Source organism: Aquarana catesbeiana, unplaced genomic scaffold (genome assembly GCF_042186555.1).
Source record: "Aquarana catesbeiana isolate 2022-GZ unplaced genomic scaffold, ASM4218655v1 unanchor236, whole genome shotgun sequence".
NCBI lineage: Eukaryota > Metazoa > Chordata > Amphibia > Anura > Ranidae > Aquarana > Aquarana catesbeiana.
The window spans coordinates 10,419-29,720 of NW_027362664.1; the positions used below are offsets into that span (position 1 = coordinate 10,419).

Here is a 19,302-nt window from a genome sequence, read left to right on the forward strand (position 1 = left end):
GAAACACTCAGAGCTGAGGACTGCCTCTTTCATTCAGTGCAGATTGGTGGATGTACAGTCACCAATCTCCTCCCTCTTGGCCTCCTGAAGCCACTGGTTGTGGTATCGGGATACCAGGACAAATGGGAGAGCCCAGGAACCACACTGGGGGTCATGGTGGGGGGGATCGGGGCATTTCCAGTGTAAATGGGATCAGACAGCTATACAGCTACCCCAATCACTCTGGATGTGCAGCTGGGAGCAAGCTGAAGAAAACAAGCACTGCTACTGCTGCCATCAGCTTGTGATTAACCCTTAACTATGTACCTCCAAAGAGCTGAACTGGTTAAATAACGTCTGGGGAATGTCCTAATCCTAGGGGGGGTTCTAATCCTGCCTGTGAAGGGACATCTCTGTAATGTACAGAAAGTGCTGCAGCTGTGCTGACATTTACAAAAGAAATTTTTTTTTACCAAAATAGCACACAAAACCCCTGAAGTTCTTCTATGTATTTGGGGGGCCTTTGGAGGTCTGTGTGTTGTTTTAAAAAAAATAAGCCGACAATGAAATGTCCACAGACTGTGGAAACTTCACACTGAACATCATGCAACTTGAATTCTGTGCCTCTCCACTGATCCTCCAGACTCTGGGACCATGATTTCCAAATGAAATGCAAAATTTTCCACAGTCTGTGATGATTTGGGGAGATGTTATCTGCTGGTGTTGGTCCACTGTGTTTTATCAAGTCCAAAGTCAAAGTCAGCGCAACCCTCTACCGGGAAATTCTAGAGCACTTCATGCTTCCCTCTGCTGACCAGCTGTATGGAGATGCTGATTTCATTTTGCAGCAGGACTTGGCACCTGCCCACACTGCCAAAACTACCAATACCTGGTCACATGATCATGGTATCACTGTGCTTGATTGGCCAGCAAACTCGCCTGACCTAAACCCCATAGAGAATCTGTGGGGTATTGTGAAGAGTAAGATGAGACACCAGACCCAACAATGCGGATGAGCTATAGGCTGCTATCAAAGCAACCTGGGCTTACATAAAACCTCAGCAGTACTGATCGCCTCCATGCTACACTGCATTTCAGCCTTTCTCACCCAGGGTTCCTCCAAAGATTTATAGGGGTTCCTTTTGAAATGAATAATTTCTGTCTCTCAGTAACAACTGACATCAATGATCTGTAAGGGGGCAATCTTCTCACTGATGATGATGTAAGAATGTTCTTCTCCCACTGACCACAGAGATAAGGGCATCCTTCTCCTGTTGATCACCAATGTAAGAAACCACTACACTGACCACTGATATAAGGGGGCATGTCTCCCATTGGTCACCAATGTGAAGGACCACTACAATGACCACTGATATGAGATCCTTCTTCAACTGGTCACCAATGAAAAAGGACACTACACTGACCACTAGAAATAAGCTCCGGGTTTGGACTGAACCCAGATTCAGATTTTAACTTGTTTGGGGGTTTGGTAAACAACTGAATAAAATAAAATAGGGGTTCGACTCGGTAAACTTCTGACTCTAAATTCCTGGTTATGGAAATGTATGATATTGCTAGTCCGGTATCAGAACATCGGCAAACACGAAGATTAGATATTTTACAGGCATGACCAGTGCTGGAAATTGCCAAAAACCAAATTACGATGTTCAGGGAAACCTTCCCAAACCTACCTACAATGGTGGAATCATTTGTCACAGAGACCAGCAGTACCCTTCTGGAACATTCTGGTGAAGACTAAGTGCACTCTCAGACATCCTCACAGGCGAGCTTTCTAAACTGGATGGTTTCCAAATATGCCCACTATGTTTATTGGGCTCCTCTATCCCACCTATGGGCCTGGCATGGTGGGTGCCACTGGGTAGAAGAGAGAGAGTCCAGAGAATATCCGCTCACTGATCCCCGTAGCTAGAATGACCCCAGAAGTGATATGTATTAGGTCATTTCTGGGTTTATTGTTATCATTCCTGACCACCGTGGTTGGTGATGCTGTGAATTATTATTACACAGGATTTAAATAGCACCAACAGTTTTCACAGCACTTTTAAGTCCTGGAGGTGAGTATTGGAGGAGGTAACAAGGGAGCTAGAGAGCAGGAGGCGTTGGGAGGAGCGGAGAGGACTATTTGGGTAATAACTGCAGATGAGGTTGGTGATGTAGCTGGGGGTCATACCGTGAATGGCTTTGCATGTTGTGGTTAGTGTAACGGAATTGATTCCCACTCTGCTTGAATGCTTCCATCATATACCTCTTCCTCCAGTCTGAAGATAGATATTATAGCCACATATTGCAACCAAGAACTAGGCAGGACTCGTTTGGCTGCAAAGCTGGAACACATTTATTTGAACAAACTAACACAAAATATATACACCATAGGAAGACATCCCCCTCCTGATATTACCCTAACAATACAAACTGCACACAGGAATATAATTAGAACAACAGACATATACTATAAACATTATGTTAATTAGCCACCTGTATGACTCAGGGGTTTCATTCCAGGTCAGACTTGCCGACTTCTACAATACTGAATACAGGGTACTGGACAATACACATTATTACAAGTATAACACAATCCACATTGGTTTGCTTAGCAGACAGACAAAAGGTGAGGTAATTAGAACAAATAACAATGGGTGAAAGACTCTTAGAAGGCACACTAGACCTACTTGCAATAAACACATTATAGCAGGCAACCTTAGACAGGTGGCTTGCTGATGACATCAACATCTGCTATGAGTCCCATAGTGTGGAGCAGTCATTGCTGGAAATGTGGCATCTAGGCCCTGAACAGGGACCCCCATCTTAGAGTTCCTGAGTCTGCGTGTCTTGGGAAGAAATGAACTTAAATCTAAAGTAACAAGATCACTCCATGGATCCTCCAGGCATACACCTTCCAAAGAGTAGTGCTCCCTTAAATGCCAGGGCCCATAGTCAGTGGGTAAGAGGCTTGCTCCCAGTCCTCTCCAAAAGCCCCTATCTAGGTCTATCACAGTTAGTATTTTGAATTTTATTTGGTGGGGTAGGCAAGGCCGGCGCTACCACTAAGTGAAGTAGGAAGCCGCCTAGGGCGAACTACCACCTAGGGCGCAACCACGGCCTCTGTCCTGTATGAGCTCAGCTCTCCTCTCCTGATCGCTCACCCCATTCAGTGTCGAGAACACATCCATTGTGTGCCACCACCAATCCCCCATGTGTCCCGCTGAGCGCCCCACTGTGCTGTCACATCTCCTCACAGCACCACTCTCAGACTCCTTTGCTCCAGCCTGTCCCTCTGGTGTGGCACTGTGTGTCTGTGTGTGCAGCGGAGGAGTGGGGCTCGGCGGAGATGGGAGCATTGAGAGGTGCAGCGTCTGTTAGCTGACCTCCAGCCCGGCGGGGACAGCATGGAGCGGGTGGATGGTGCTTGCCTGGCCCCGGCGGGGACATCATGGAGCGGGTGAATGGCGCTGGCCTGGCCCCGGCGGGGACATCATGGATTTTATATTTTATCAAAAACTGAGTAAGATATTGAAATTGTCCTCTAAAAAATGCACTTAATGTATTTCTTACTGAAATTTACACTTGATAAACAACTGAGCTAATATCATGTGACATGAACTACCACCCTTTTATTTCTCCAGGGGCTTTCAGAAAATATATGTTTGGGGTTCTAAACTAAACTTCAGGACAAAAATATACATTTTAACATGTGTGCAAAAAAAAAAAAAAGAGCTCTGCCAGTAAAAGGGTTAATGTGAGCTAGATAGAATCACTCTGCTGTGTTCAGTGTAATATAACATCTCCATCAGTAAATTTAGTGCAAAACACCATTATGGCCACTAGATTGAGCCAATGATCATATGAAAAAAATATGACCAAATCTTGTCACATTTGTTCAACTATTTTTTTCTAAATAGACCAATAAGTGTTTGTGAAAGCTTACACCACCAAAAGTACTCAGCCAATGAAAGGTAATGACTCCATTTTTATTTTTCTGCTATCAATGGCAAACACAGTACAACACTTCATCCATGTCTTTGGTAATCTCTGACCTCCTTATGAACTGTTTAGTACATGATGAAGATCAGCCATGGAGTATATATGAGGTGTATATCAGGGTGTGCTTCTTCCCCACAGAGCTGTGATGTCCAGCAACATTCATATAGAAGACATTTCCTGCACTCAAGGAACTAATACACCTCGAGGGTTGTGTGGGATCCCTGATGTACAGCAAGACAGGACTTCAGTGAGGAACAATTCTTTCACTCAGGACAGGAAAGTTGCTTCTCCCCCATGTGCAATCTCTGATGCTTGTAAAGACTGGACTTCCGTGTAAAACATTTCCCACACTCAGGACAGGAATATGGCTTCTCCCCCGTGTGAGATCTCTGATGTCTGGAAAGATTGGGCTTCATCGAAAAACATTTCCTGCAAACAGGACAGGAATATGGCTTCTCCCCTGTGTGAGACCTCTGATGTCTGTAAAGATTGGTCTTCACTGAAAAACATTTCCCGCACTCAGGACAGGAATACGGCTTCTCCCCTGTGTGAGATCTTTGATGCATGGAAAGAGCGGACTTCATTGAAAAACATTTCCCACAACCAGGACAGGAATATGGCTTCTCCCCTGTGTGAGATCTCTGATGTTTGCAGAAATTGAACTTCTGTGAAAAACATTTCCCACACTCAGAGCAGGAATATGGTTTCTCCCCAGTGTGCAACATCTTATGTTTTTCAAGATTGGATTGAACTGAAAAACATTTATCGCACTCAGAACAGGAATACGGCTTCTCCCCAGTGTGAGATCTCTGATGTTCATATAGATTTGAGGTCCGTGAAAAACATTTCCCACACTCAGAACAGCAATACGGCTTCTCCCCCGTGTGGGACCTCTGATGTTTGAAAAGTTCAGATTTTTGTACAAAACATTTCCCGCACTCAGAACAGGAATACGGCTTCTCCCCTGTGTGCAATTTTTGATGTGTGTAAAGATGTGAGGTCCGTGAAAAAGATTTTCCACACTCAGGACAGGAATACGGTTTTTCTCCCGTATGACATATGTTATGCTCATTAAGTTTTGATTTAAAAAGAAAACACTTTCCACACTCAGGACAGGAATAGGGCTTCTCCCCCGTGTGAGATCTTTTATGCACATTAAGTTGGGATTTAAAATGGTAACCTTTCCCGCACTCAGTACAGGAAAACCTCTTATCTGTCGGAAGGATGGCACCGTCCCTCACAGTCTGAGGTTCCTCAGGATAAGAGGAATACGATGGTCCATCTACACTGTGTGGTGCCGGATGGATATTTGAGGTAGTCGGGTTTTCTCCTGGACTATACTGTGTGATGTCCTCATCTTCTACTTTACAGTCTGGAGACAAAGTGAGACAATCCTCTGAGGTTTTCCTCATCTCCCGTCCATCTACTAAAATAGGAATAAATAGATTATTACTAGACATGAGCAGATTGGTTCCCCTAAACCAGGACTCTGCCCACATAAGACAGCTTTGTCTCTGAGGATCTTACAATTCCACCCTCAAAGTAACTAGTAAATGGGTCCTCTGATCTCCTACCAGTTCATTTCTTTATTCATGGACCTTAGTCAGAGAGTGAGGAAACAACGAGAACTGTCTTTTTTTGGAGTGATAGTGATAGTGATGAGGTATTGATGAGATAGTGATAGTGACGAGTGTCCCCACCCCCTCTATCACTCATTACCTACTTCCCAACACAAGAAGTACTTTCTTATTTACTCATTTATAACAGTGGGGCAGAGAGTGAGGATGGGGGAGAGCAACCAAGATGAAGACTGGACTGATCCTGAGGACCACCATCATTGGCTTATTGACTCCTCCCTCATTATCACTTTCTGTTTAAGGTTCCAAAGTTTGAGGATGTGATCACACTATTATCATCATGTAAAAGTCTGTGCTCCAATCAGATCATCAGATATAAAATGTCCAGCTGGTAGAAAATGGGTGTAACAAAAGAGAATACATATTATGTTTAAATATAGCAGTGGGTAGAGGGGAGAGAGCAGAAGTATATTGTATAAGATACAGCAGATAGGACTATATAGTATCAGAATGATGTAATGTACAACATAGAGTATATAGTGTAATGGTCAGGACCCATAATATTGGTATTCAGTAATCAGTGGAAGCTTAAATGTTCACATGAGACAAGTTGCAGAGGTCACACACTGCTGCCTCCCATATCCTGAGACTGAATACATTGTTTCCTATGTGTTTATCATATGATGGGGATCTAGGTGGACCCTTCGTACTGCTTTCTCATTTACAATAAAGTCTCCTCTTACCCGGTGATGTGAGGGGTGGCTGAATCTCGATCATGATGTCCTTGTAGAGATCCTTGTGTCCTTCTAAATACTCCCACTCTTCCATGGAGAAATAGACAGTGACATCCTGACACCTTATAGGAACCTGACACACACAATGATACAGTCACCATCCAGACACATCCCTTGTCTGTTACTGGATAATGTCCCAGAATTCCCAGCACCGCTCACCTCTCCTGTCAGCAGCTCCATCATCTTGTTGGTGACTTCTAGAATCTTCTGCATGTTGTGTCTTGTAGGGCTCAGGGATGGGGGTGGGGGGATGGTGATGGGATTCTGGATTCTCAAGGATCTTGTGGACATATTATGAGATCTCCTTCTGGTGTAATTTTGAGTAGATTTCTTCATTATTACTGTACAGTTCTGTGTTATACAAAGATAAATATCACTCTCCCATAATACCCAAGCCGCCATCTTGTGCTATAACCAAATATCATAGAGTACATACACTTTATGTATTCATAGTACTTGTGTGCAGGGCCACTGATAAGGGGGTATCACTGGGCCTGCTGTACGTAGCCCTGGCCCTGTCAGTTCCAGAGGGGGGCCCAGAAAGCTAACATGTCCATCTGCAGCTGCTAAGCTACATTCTGTTTGCTTGCTGTCATTCTATCACAGAGCGGCTCAGTGCTCTTAATGTAAGCTGCACTCCCACTCTGCTCTCACTGTAACTCGTTCATGTTTCCTTCTGATTATAACTTTGTTTCTATTCACTTCCTCCCTCCGGATTCTTCCCATTCTCACTCTGCTTCTCAGATATGCCCCCCACCCCCCCTTCCCTACAATAAAGCTCCAATCCTTCTCCCTGATATCTCTGATTGTGTGCTGGTGTCTCCATGCAGTCCTTCACTCCTATACTCCTCGTTCTGTCCCATCTACCCTGTCACTTGTCTGTCCAGCCTATATATCTTCCCTGTTGTCGCTCTCCCAGCCAGCTGTATTGCCTTTATCTTCTCCCAGCACAGCTTAGTATACTAAATGTAGCTTTGCCCAATCAGGGCACAGAATGCACTGTGGAGTGGTCAGGGTTTTAGTCGGGGTGAAATGTTCGGCTACAGTTAGGATGCCGACACTGGGAACCCAAAGACTAGAGAAGAACTAGCCCTGGTGAGGACAGTGCTGGATCCCTGGACAGGTAAGTGTCCTTTTATCAAAAGTCAACAGCTACAGGATATGTTGTTACTGAATTTCAATAGTTTTTTTTTTCTAGAGAGATTCCTAATTGAATTTCACTGCTAGTCCAATTGCATTCACCATTCCAGGCCTGTCTCCTTCCCCTACCTAAAACTGCCTTTAGGGCTTGTTCACACCACTTGTGGTGCAGGAATGCATACAAGAGTGAGCATTTTCCTGTACCGCAAGGAAACGCACTGCCCTCTGCAGGTGTGCGCAGTTGCCACAGTATCATGTAGTTAGGTCAAATGCACTTTTAAAAAAAATGCGTTCCCACGTGTTTCCGCACCACTGATCGCCACGATGCACACCCCCACGGGCGCGCAGAGGCTGTTATCTTGAAGGACGTCATGACGCCCAGTCAGGATAACTGAACCACCGCCCGGCCATCATTCTGCTATAGGCTGGGTGGGAAGTGGTTAGGGAAAAAAACTTAAATTTAAATGCCCATCAATGCAGCCTTATCAGTGTCCATCTGCAGCCTTGTCCATCATTGCAGAATGATCAATGTCCATCTGCAGCCTTGCCCAGTGTCATTTGCAGCCTTGCCCAGTCTCATTGCAGCCTTGCCCAGTCTCATTGCAGCATGATCGTTTAAAATTAGTGCCGCCGAGATACAGAGACGGATGTCCTGTGTACTCGGCTCCTCTCGCAGTCCCACCCAGTCCTGCCCCTTGGCCTGGCTCCTATGATGGACATAACACAGGTCCTAAGACGGGACTGGGCGTGACTGCGAGCGGAGCTGAGAGGAGCCGAGCCTAGCCAAGTACACAGTACACTCGGCTATGTGTATTTCGGTGGCGCTCGCTCCTCTCCCCCTCACAGACAGCGGGGATCAGCATATAACACACACCCACGATTTTCCCCTGATTTTAAGGGGAAAAAAGTGCATGTTATACGCTGTAAAATACGGTACTTGCGGATACTTTTTTTAAAATGTCATGTGACAGTTGCACTAATATGCAGCACTGATGGGTGACACTGATGACAGTGTGTCAGTACATAGTTACATAGTAGGTGAGGTTGAAAAAAGACACAAGTCCATCAAGTCCAACCTATGTGTGTGATTATGTGTCAGTATTACATTACATATCCCTGTATGTTGCGGTCATTCAGGTGATTATCTAATAGTTTCTTGAAGCTATCAATGCTCCCCGTTGAGACCACCGCCTGTGGAAGGGAATTCCACATCCTTGCCGCTGTTACAGTAAAGAACCCTCTACGTAGTTTAAGATTAAACCTCTTTTCTTCTAATTGTAATGAATGGCCACGAGTCTTATTAAACTCTCTTCTGCGAAAAAGTTTTATCCCTATTGTGGGGTCACCAGTACAGTATTTGTAAATGAAATCATATCCCCTCTCAAGCGTCTCTTCTCCAGAGAGAATAAGTTCAGCGCTCGCAACCTTTCCTCATAACTAAGATCCTCCAGACCCTTTATTAGCTTTGTTGCCCTTCTTTGTACTTGCTCCATTTCCAGTACATCCTTCCTGAGGACTGGTGCCCAGAACTGGACAGCATACTCCAGGTGCGGCCGGACCAGAGTCTTGTAGAGCGGGAGAATTATTGTTTTATCTCTGGTGTTGATCCCCTTTTAATGCATGCCAATATTCTGTTTGCTTTATTAGCAGCAGCTTGGCATTGCATGCCATTGCTGAGCCTATCATCTACTAGGACCCCCAAGTCCTTTTCCATCCTAGATTCCCCCAGAGGTTCTCCTCCCAGTGTATAGATTGCATTCATATTTTTGCAACTCAAATGCATTATTTTACATTTTTCTACATTGAACCTCATTTGCCCTGTAGTCGCCCACCCCATTAATTAACAGGGGTGGTCTTTTTGCAAGGTTTCCACATCCTGCTGAGAAGTTATTGCCCTGCTTAGCTTAGTATCGTCTGCAAATACAGAGATTGAACTGTTTATCCCATCCTCCAGGTCGTTTATAAACAAATTAAATAGGATTGGTCCCAGCACAGAACCCTGGGGAACCCCACTACCCACCCCTGACCATTCTGAGTATTCCCCATTTATCACCACCCCCTGAACACGCCCTTGTAGCCAGTTTTCAATCCATGTACTCACCCTATGGTCCATGCCAACGGACCTTATTTTGTACAGTAATTGTTTATGGGGAACTGTGTCAAATGCTTTTGCAAAATCCAGATACACCACGTCTACGGGCCTTCCTTTATCTAGATGGCAACTCACCTCCTCATAGAAGGTTAATAGATTGGTTTGGCAAGAACGATTCTTCATGAATCCATGCTGATTACTGCTAATGATATCGTTCTTATTACTAAAATCTTGTATATAGTCCCTTATCATCCCCTCCAAGAGTTTACATACTATTGATGTTAGGCTAACTGGTCTGTAATTCCCAGGGATGTTTTTTGAGCCCTTTTTAAATATTGGTGCTACATTGGCTTTTCTCCAATCAGCTGGTACCATTCCAGTCAATAGACTGTCTGTAAAAATTAGGAACAACGGTCTGGCAATCACCTGACTGAGTTCCCTAAGTACCCTCGGATGCAAGCCATCTGGTCCCGGTGATTTATTAATGTTAAGTTTCTCAAGTCTAATTTTAATTCCGTCCTCTGTTAACCATGGAGGTGCTTCCTGTTTTGTGTCATGAGGATAAACACTGCAGTTTTGGTTACTGAAGCCCCCCGATTCACTCGTGAAGACTGAGGAGAAGAATAAATTTAATACCTTTGCCATCTCCCCATCCTTTGTAACCAGATGTCCTTCCTCATTCTTTATGGGGCCAATATGGTCTGTCCTCCCTTTTTTACGGTTTACATACTTAAAGAATTTCTTGGGATTTTTTTTGCTCTCCTCCGCTATGTGTCTTTCATGTTCTATCTTAGCTGTCCTAATTGCACCCTTAAATTTCTTATTGCATTCTTTATAAAGTCTGAATGCTGAGGATGATCCCTCAACCTTGTATTTTTTGAAGGCCTTCTCCTTTGCTTTTATATGCATTTTTACATTGGAGTTAAGCCATCCAGGATTTTTGTTCGCTCTTTTCAATTTATTACCCAATGGGATACATTGGCTAATGCCCTTATTTAATATGCTCTTAAAGCAAACCCATCTCTCCTCTGTATTCTTTGTTCCTAATATTTTATCTCAATTTATGCCTTTTAGCGAGGTTTGTAGTTTAGGGAAGTTGGCTCTTTTGAAATTCAGTGTCTTTGTGTTCCCTTCATGTTTCCTATTTGTGTGATTTATACTGAAACTAATTGACCTGTGATCGCTGTTACCTAAATTGCCCCGTATTTCCACATCTGTGATCAGGTCTGTATTGTTGGTAATCAGTAGATCCAGTAATGTTTTATTTCTAGTTGGTGCGTCTACCATCTGACCCATAAAATTGTCCTGCAAGACATTAAGGAACTGGCGAGCCTTAAATGAATGCGCGGTTCCCTCCGCCCAGTCTATGTCTGGATAATTAAAATTCCCCATTATGATAACACTTCCCATCCTTGTTGCTAATCCAATTTGTGATAGGAGATCCGTCTCCACTTCCTCCCTCAGGTTAGGGGGCCTATAGCATACTCCCAGTATTATTTTCCCCTTAGCTTCATTCCTTTGGAGCTCTACCCATCAGGATTCCACCTCCTCTCTAGCTCCCTCAGTGATGTCATCTCTCACATTCGCTTGTACATTATTCTTGATATATAGGTATACCCCTCCCCCTTTTTTACCCTCTCTATCCTTGCGGTATAGGGTATACCCTTGAATGTTTGCCAGCCAATCATGAGAGCTGTTGAACCAGGTCTCTGAAATTCCCACAAAATCCAAATCCTCCTTGTACAACAGTATCTCTAGTTCACCCATCTTGTCCGCCATGCTCCTGGCATTGGTGAACATGCCACATAGTTTAGACCGGTCGCATAATTTCCTCGTATTGGGGGTTTCAAAATTGCAACTAGGACTTGCTACTATACTCATCTTGTGTTTTTGTGCTTTGGTTAACCTACCACTAATGCCCCCAATACTACCCTCTGGAATATCTTCCGCGCTGGCTATCACTGTCTCTGGACCCTCCCCCCATCGCCTAGTTTAAAACCCCCTCTAACTTCTTGGCCATCCTCATTCCCAGCAGATCTGCACCCTCCTCATTTAGGTGCAGTCCGTCCCTTCTATAGTACCGGTTACCGACTGAGAAGTCGGCCCAGTCCTCCAGGAACCCAAACCCCTCCTTACTACACCAGCTCTTCAGCCACTTGTTTACTTCCCTAATCTCCCTCTGCCTTTCTGGTGTGGCTCGATGTACCGGTAGTATTCCTGAGAATACTACCTTGGAGGTCCTTTTCCTCAATTTAGCACCTAAGTCCCTAAAATCGTTCTTTAGGACACTCCATCTGCCTCTGACTTTGTCATTGGTGCCAACGTGCACCATGACAGCCGGGTCTTCCCCAGCCCCTCCCAGTAATCTGTCCACAAGATCCGTGATGTGCCGAACACGAGCGCCCGGTAGACAACATACTGTTCGGCGCTTCAGGTCTTGGTTACAGATTGCCCTCTCTGTCCTTCTAAGAATTGAGTCCCCTACCACCAGAATCTGTCTTTCCTTTCCCTTTGCTGCCCTCCCCCACTCTCACTGGAGGAGTTCTTCCCCTGGCAGCTAGGAGAGTCCCTCATCTCCAGCAGTGCTGGTCCCTGACTGGTTTCACCAATGTCACTCAATGGATCGGCCTCTCTGGCACTTCCCCCTCTACCCCTCCTGACTGTCACCCATCTACTCTTTGCTAGTGCCTGCGCCTCTTTGTCTCCACCTGCCTCTGTGCTGGCCCCTGCCGGCACCTGCCGTGTACATTCCTGGCTCACCTTTAGTATGGAGGGACTTCTCAGTGCTGACAGTTGCTTCCCCAGATTCAGAACCTGGGCTTCCAGGGAAACAATGTGCTTACATTTTGCACAGCAGTATTCGCCCTCGATCGGATGATCAAGGAACGCATACATGCGGCAAGATGTACAAAGAGTCGCCTCTCCACACCCGCCGGGCATCGTACCTATTAAATTTAGTGAGGATTTGGGGATTTTACCCTGTCCAAATTACCTAACAGCTAGCTTCCTGGCACTAATACTCAAGACAATACACAGGTACTCACAGACCTACGTGCAATCGCAGAACACTCGCAGACCTACGTGCACTCGCAATACTCAAGTATACAGTACACAATACACAATTACTAACGATCCACACACACTACTCAGACAACACTCAGATACTCACACTACACAGGTACTATGACCCCTGTTATAACCTCCTGTTTTAAACTCTGGTTTTTAACTCCCACTTATACCAGCTCCACTTACACAAAGTTCCACAGCCTCAAACTGAGAGAGAGAGAGAGAGAGAGAGAGAGAGAGAGAGAGAGAGAGAGATGTGGTCACTGGGAGGGGCACTGTCAATTTTCGCAGAGCACCTAAAGGCCTAAGGCCAGCCCTGGGAAGGGCCATACATGTAGTATATTATAGAGCGACAACTTAGAGATGACTGTGTGGGGTGAGAGAGAAAGTAAAATCAGAATAATTAGATTTTTTCCCCCTAATTCAACCCCACAGATACATAAAACCTCCAATGACGGGCCAAGTCAAGCCAGTGCACCACCACAGTAAACTATTTGCACTGCTCTTTTAAGTGTTTCAAAATTGACTCAACAATTGAACAGGCCACTGAGGCCAGGGAGGGGGAAGGCCATAGCAAAATGGATTGTGTGCACCGGACTACCAGTCAGACTGATCTGCTGCTCTATGCTGCCTGTTTGGGGAGATGCTCTGCCTGGGTCTTCTGCGGTATTTTGAAAGAAAACAAAATACTGGCTGCTTTGATGTGGGTGGTGCTTCTTCCACTTCCTGGGATTATTCAATATTCTCCTCTTCTTACACATCATCTTAATGCCCCGTACACACGGTCAGATTTTCCGACGAAAATGTGTGATAGGACCTTGTTGTCGGAAATTCCGACCGTGTATAGGCTCCATCACACATTTTCCATCGGATTTTCCGACACACAAAGTTTGAGAGCAGGCTATAAAATTTTCCGACAACAAAATCCGTTGTCGGAATTTCCGATCGTGTGTACACAAATCCGACGCACAAAGTGCCACGCATGCTCAGAATAAATAAAGAGATGAAAGCTATTGGCTACTGCCCCGTTTAGAGTCCCGACATACGTGTTTTACGTCACCGTGTTCAGAACGATTGGATTTTCCGACAACTTTGTGTGACCGTGTGTATGCAAGACAAGTTTGAGCCAACATCTGTCAGAAAAAATCCTAGGATTTTGTTTTCGGGATGTCCGATCAATGTCCAACCGTGTGTACGGGGCATAAGAGTCAGACAGATCCTCATCTTGTAAGTGGGGCAATGTGGATTTTCTTATGGCATGGGCATACTCCTCTGCCTCCTTAAGCATTTCCTGAATATTATCATCTGCCACATCAACAAGGACTTTCACAGATAGCAGAATTGATCAAAAAATAAGCAGCTGCTGCAAGCACTAGCGAGAACATTTCATCAGTTACTTGGATCTAAGAATGAATGTAGCAAACGCTGGTTCATATTCTCTTTCATTCTCTGTGCAATTGTGGCACAGTCTTGGTAGCTAGTGTTCTTTTTAAAGTCCTTAAGGTGGCTGAGTATAGAGTAGATCGGGCAGGGACATGGACATGGACATGGTGTCACTCTGGAGGGTTTTAGTATGTTCCGCTCCGCAAAAGGCAGCAGTAGGTCATGCAATGATGTGAGCTTTTTCCATTTAACTAGGGAGCAAGCTGTGTCCCATCCTATGTAATTTGCGATTTGGCAGACCGACTTTTTCAGTTTGAGGAGTCATTCAATCATGTTGAATGTACTGGTAGTATTACTTGACCAGCGTGTGGGGCAGTCATTTAAAAGAGTAAGGCCACGATGCTCCAATATCTTCAGTGTTGCAATAGGATCAAAGACTTGAAGACGTTCACTATTGATCTTGCTCCATCAAAGATTCTTTTAACATTTGCCTCCATGCACCAGACGAGACCACGCATGGTGTCCGGTCCAACATCTTATGGGAATATTTTTACACGAGATACAAATAAAGTGGAAAAATAACAAAGATACACCAGTAGAGCAGACAGCCCCAAGATCATTCATTTCATATCCATTTGATAATTGACTGTAGTGTCATCATGTAAAAGAATAATAAAAATGGTTCACCGCAGATCATTTATTTTGGACTCAGTCTCGACTCTCAGTCACTTTCTATCACGGGGGTGTCTTCCTCCTTAAAGCTTGGTGGTTCTTCTGCTGCTGCTGTGGTTTGTTTAAATGCTGCCACCATATTACTCCATATCCATATTTGTCCACATAGTGATTTAATTGACTGTGCAGTGTATGGGTGCCTGGGTGGGGTGGACTTTGGGCTACTTGTTCTCAACAACAGAAAAGTAGCATGCACTTAAAGCAAGGAATGAAGCCGTGTGACTCAAAAAAGCAATATTTTTGTAACAAAACTTGGTTTTACAGAGTAAAGACATTATAGAACGGCTAAATCTGTGTCTAGTTTGTTCAAACCATAAATAATAACATATTAGGTGTTTTTTTTTACTCCAGGAGTGTATAATGAGTTTTGAAATTGCCTAAATAATGTATTATTTAACTAAACACATTCGATTTTATTTTAGTCGACTAAACACTACTGGAAACAACAGTCACATCCCATTGCCGCTGTTGTTTCCAGTAGGACGGGCTGTCTGTGAGCTCTCGGCCGGAGCTCTAGACTACACAATACGCCTACTATTGTCTACTATCATGTGAGTTTTATTCCTTTATTTATTTTAATAAAGTCAACGTTTTTACACTATATGGAGCATTTTTTTCTTTCATGCCGTTTCCATAACGCTATGGGCTGATATCTGAGTACCTGTCAGTGTGAACATCCCCAGTAAGATACCCAGGTCTCTGATGCTTTATTCCGGTGTAAAACTTCTGGTCCATTGGTCGTGGTTCGATTCAATATTGAAAACAGCTTTCTCTGATCCTCTAACGGGGGATCATGAGTTTCTGGTAAGCGGCCAGTCTCTTTTCTTTTTTTGAGTTTCATACATGTTTATACCACTCGGTTTTTGGTTTATTAATTTATCATTTTTTGTGATTATCAATGTGTTAATGTGTTTTTGAATTTTTTGTTCATTGCACTGATGGGGATCCTTTCACTTATTTATTTGGTTTGGCAATGATGTAATTGATCGCTAATCTTTTTTAGCGCGATTCAAACCCCCCCTTTTTTCAACAGTGCACAGTGTAGTCAGATTTAACCCCTTCATTACACTCACCTCTCTAGTCAGCAGGCTGAGGATCTCCAGGGTGAGGTTCAATATCGTCTCATTCCAGTGAAATTCCTTCCTTACCATCTTCACAAAACTCAAATTCTGCTGATTGTCCATCAGGACGTCCTTGTAGAGATCCTTGTGTCCTTCTAAATACTCCCACTCTTCCATGGAGAAATAGACATTGACATCCTGACACCTTATAGGAACCTGACACACACAATGATACAGTCACCATCCAGACACATCCCTTGTCTGTTACTGGATAATGTCCCAGAATTCCCAGCACCGCTCACCTCTCCTGTCAGCAGATCCTTCATCTTCTTGGTGACCTCTAGAATCTTCTGCATGTTGTGTCTCTCAGGTTTTAGGGAGTCACATGGAGGCACTGTGATGGTCATATGATCACCTGACTTCACGAGAGGAAATCTCTGTATTGAGGAACCAATAGGAATATCATGTTAGAATCCCAGAATCCTCCTCACCTCTCTGGTCAGGTTTGTGTTTTATTAATAGAGATAAGAGTGATGTCATGTGACCTTCCAGAATCCTCCTCACCTCTCCGGTCAGGTCTGTGTTTTATTAATAGAGATAAGAGTGATGTCATGTGACCTCCCAGAATCCTCCTCACCTCTCCGGTCAGGTCTGTGTTTTATTAGAGATAAGAGTGATGTCATGTGAGCGCCCAGAATCCTCCTCACCTCTCCAGTCAGGTCTGTGTTTTATTAATAGAGATAAGAGTGATGTCATGTGACCTCCCAGAATCCTCCTCACCTCTCCGGTCAGGTCTGTGTTTTATTAATAGAGATAAGAGTGATGTCATGTGACCTCCCAGAATCCTCCTCGCCTCTCCGGTCAGGTCTGTGTTTTATTAATAGAGATAAGAGTGATGTCATGTGACCTCCCAGAATCCTCCTTACTTCTCTGGTCAGATCTGTTTAATTAATAAAGATGAGAGTGATGTCATGTGACCTCACAGAATCCTCCTCACCTCTCTGGTCAGCAGGTAGATGATCTCCAGGGTGAAGTTTAGTATCTTCTCAATCAAGTGACTCCAGTCCTCCTCCATCCTCATTGGTGGCGTCATTTGATCTATACAGGTATCCTTGTAGACAAATAACTTTGGGAAATGAAAGTAAGAATTACTTGGATGGTATTGGTCACACAATAATATGATGTGGATGTGAGGGGGTAATAGGAGGGTTTCTATACATATAAGAACTACTGCCCCTCTGGGAACACATTTAGTCTGGACTGTTTAGCATCTGTTTTTTTTGGCTCCTGGGACCCTCTTGTCCTCCCGGATCAGAAACTCCCTTTTCTCTGTTGGGTTTGTTTTGTTTCTGAACTGGTTTTGATTAGTTTTAGATCTGCAGACAAGGAATGATAAATACAACCCTTCCTTTGACTTGATTTGCTCTGAGGTCATTGTCGGGTCATCATGATGTCCAGGAAGGGGAAATTGCTGACTTTTGGCCAGGGCTGCTGGCTAATCAGGATAATTGAAAGAACTCCGACTGCAAGGCTCCAATCTCCGGCAGCCTGCTGACTGATCGGAGTGATGTCACTGTCACTCTCTGCAGTAAGAGAAGAGATTGGATTGGATAGCAGGAGGATGCTACTGGTAGAGTACAGAACTGTGGAGGAGGAGACTGTTCTGTCCTTTTCAATAGCAACTCAGTGTGGGTAGGAGGAGGACAACAGATTGAAGGGGTTTGTTCTCTTAGTCTTGGTCTATTTTGTGGAACATTTTTCTTGACCGGTGATATGGTGAGGTGAAGGTGTCCTTCATTTGATGGCAGGAGTTCTTTAAGAAGGTCAGAAAAGTAGGGTGGGGTGGGAGGAACATCAGAGATATAGAGCCCCTATGAGCCCTAAAGCCCCCTCTTACCTCAGAGCCATGCAGCCTGACTACCCCCTCAGAGGCCCCCACAGCCCTTCAACCCCACTAACCTCTCAGAGTTGTTCAGCAGTCCTATTACTTCCTAAGAGGCCCCTAAAGTCCTTCATCTACATTTCCTCCTCAGGTGTCCCAGAGCCCTTCAAATGAAGTAAACTCTCAGAGGCTTGCAGAATCCTTTAGTTCCTCTACCCCCTCAGGGACCCCTCAGCTCTTCTAGTTTATTCAGAACCAGTTGCAGAACTATTACGGTCACAAAGGTCACACGTGCAACCAAGACAGCAGGAGAGGGTCTTGCTCCAACATCAGCCAACTCCTCTCCCCGCTCCTCCTCCCCCAGACATAAGCTCCAAGTTCTCCATACTAAGCAGACTCTGAGGGACCCGTCACTGATGCCAGATGCAGCGCCCGGGGCCTGGTGAGTGCCTGTAGGAGGTGTGGGGGTCTTCTGCGTGTGTGGGGCCCCTGAGATGTGGGGGGGGGCAGGATCAGCTCTCTGCACATCTCAAACTCCTCTCCTACATCTGCCATCTGCTCTCTGGAGTTTCTGCCCAGCCCGATGCCCCCCTGTCCCCCCCTCACCTATGTCCCCCCTTCCAGGACTGCCCATATTATTGCCCCTTCATCTGTCCCACCCATTCCTATCCATCCTCCTCATCTCATCTCTCTGCCACCCCTGCCCATAACCCCCCACTGACTGGCACCCCAGTTCAGACCCCCTTCCCCCCCATTCATACACCTCATCTCAGCCTTTGTCATCACTTGGGAATCTCAGTGTCTGCAATGTGCCATGTTTGGGGTCACCGAGAACAAAGAGCCTCACTGGGGGCTGCTGGAAGTGATCGGTGGAGGTGACCCCGGTGTGTGTAAATAGAAAATAAGATCTTATTACCTCCTCTGCTGTTACTTCCAGTAATGTCTTCTCTTCCCTGCCGCATGGAATGTCATGTCTTTATTGTCTTTATTCCAAATTACTTCCTGTCTGTATCTGAAATCACTTCCTGTCTGTATCTGACATCACTTCCTGTCCATATTCCATAGAAACTTCCTGTCTGGATATGAGTGAGATCACCACCTGGTGGAGTTCAGAGGAACTGCAGCCTCATAGTAACCACTTCTTTAAAATATCTTACAGAATTACCACAGAAGTTCAAATATAAACACAAAAAAGTAAGAAAAAATAGATACAGTTCTTATGTAACCAATTGTTTAACAAAGATATTTTTATTACATATAGAAATGTCTTAAAGATACAGAACACAAGTTAACAACAAATGTATAGCTAATAAAACAGATACCCCCAAAATGGATCGTTTTGGTGAAGAAAATGCAAACATACATCCAAAAGCATAAAAATATATATCAATCCACTCATAATGAAGATGTTAAACATAAATTGCATTGATGTAATGTTCCACACAACAAAAAGCAATCTCCTGCGCTCGGTCAACTGAGTAAGTGGCGCATCCAACCCCCTTAGCAAAGTCAATAGAATGTCGCAGGTCTTACTGCCCTCCTCAGAATAATGGGTATCCTTAGAACTGAAACATACAAAGAGAACGTATGGAGT

At 44.6% G+C, this 19,302-nt stretch overlaps 1 protein-coding gene across 2 annotated transcripts; it reads right to left on the bottom strand.

Annotated features, from left to right (window-relative positions):
- Nucleotides 1–3,018: 3,018 nt before the first annotated feature.
- Nucleotides 3,019–18,734, bottom strand: LOC141121969 (uncharacterized). Of its 2 annotated transcripts, XM_073611747.1 has the most exons (7): nucleotides 18,625–18,734; nucleotides 16,824–16,952; nucleotides 16,129–16,263; nucleotides 15,839–16,042; nucleotides 6,512–6,703; nucleotides 6,302–6,425; nucleotides 3,019–5,407 (listed from the first exon to the last, which is right to left on the bottom strand). In XM_073611747.1, the coding sequence occupies exons 2-7, from the start codon at nucleotides 16,917–16,919 to the stop codon at nucleotides 4,245–4,247; spliced, it is 1,914 nt and encodes a 637-aa protein (XP_073467848.1). In that variant the 5' UTR covers nucleotides 16,920–16,952; nucleotides 18,625–18,734; the 3' UTR covers nucleotides 3,019–4,244. The 2 variants fall into 2 exon arrangements, with proteins under 2 accessions (XP_073467848.1, XP_073467849.1); XM_073611748.1 differs by lacking the exons at nucleotides 6,512–6,703; nucleotides 15,839–16,042.
- Between the last annotated feature and the right edge of the window lie 568 nt (nucleotides 18,735–19,302).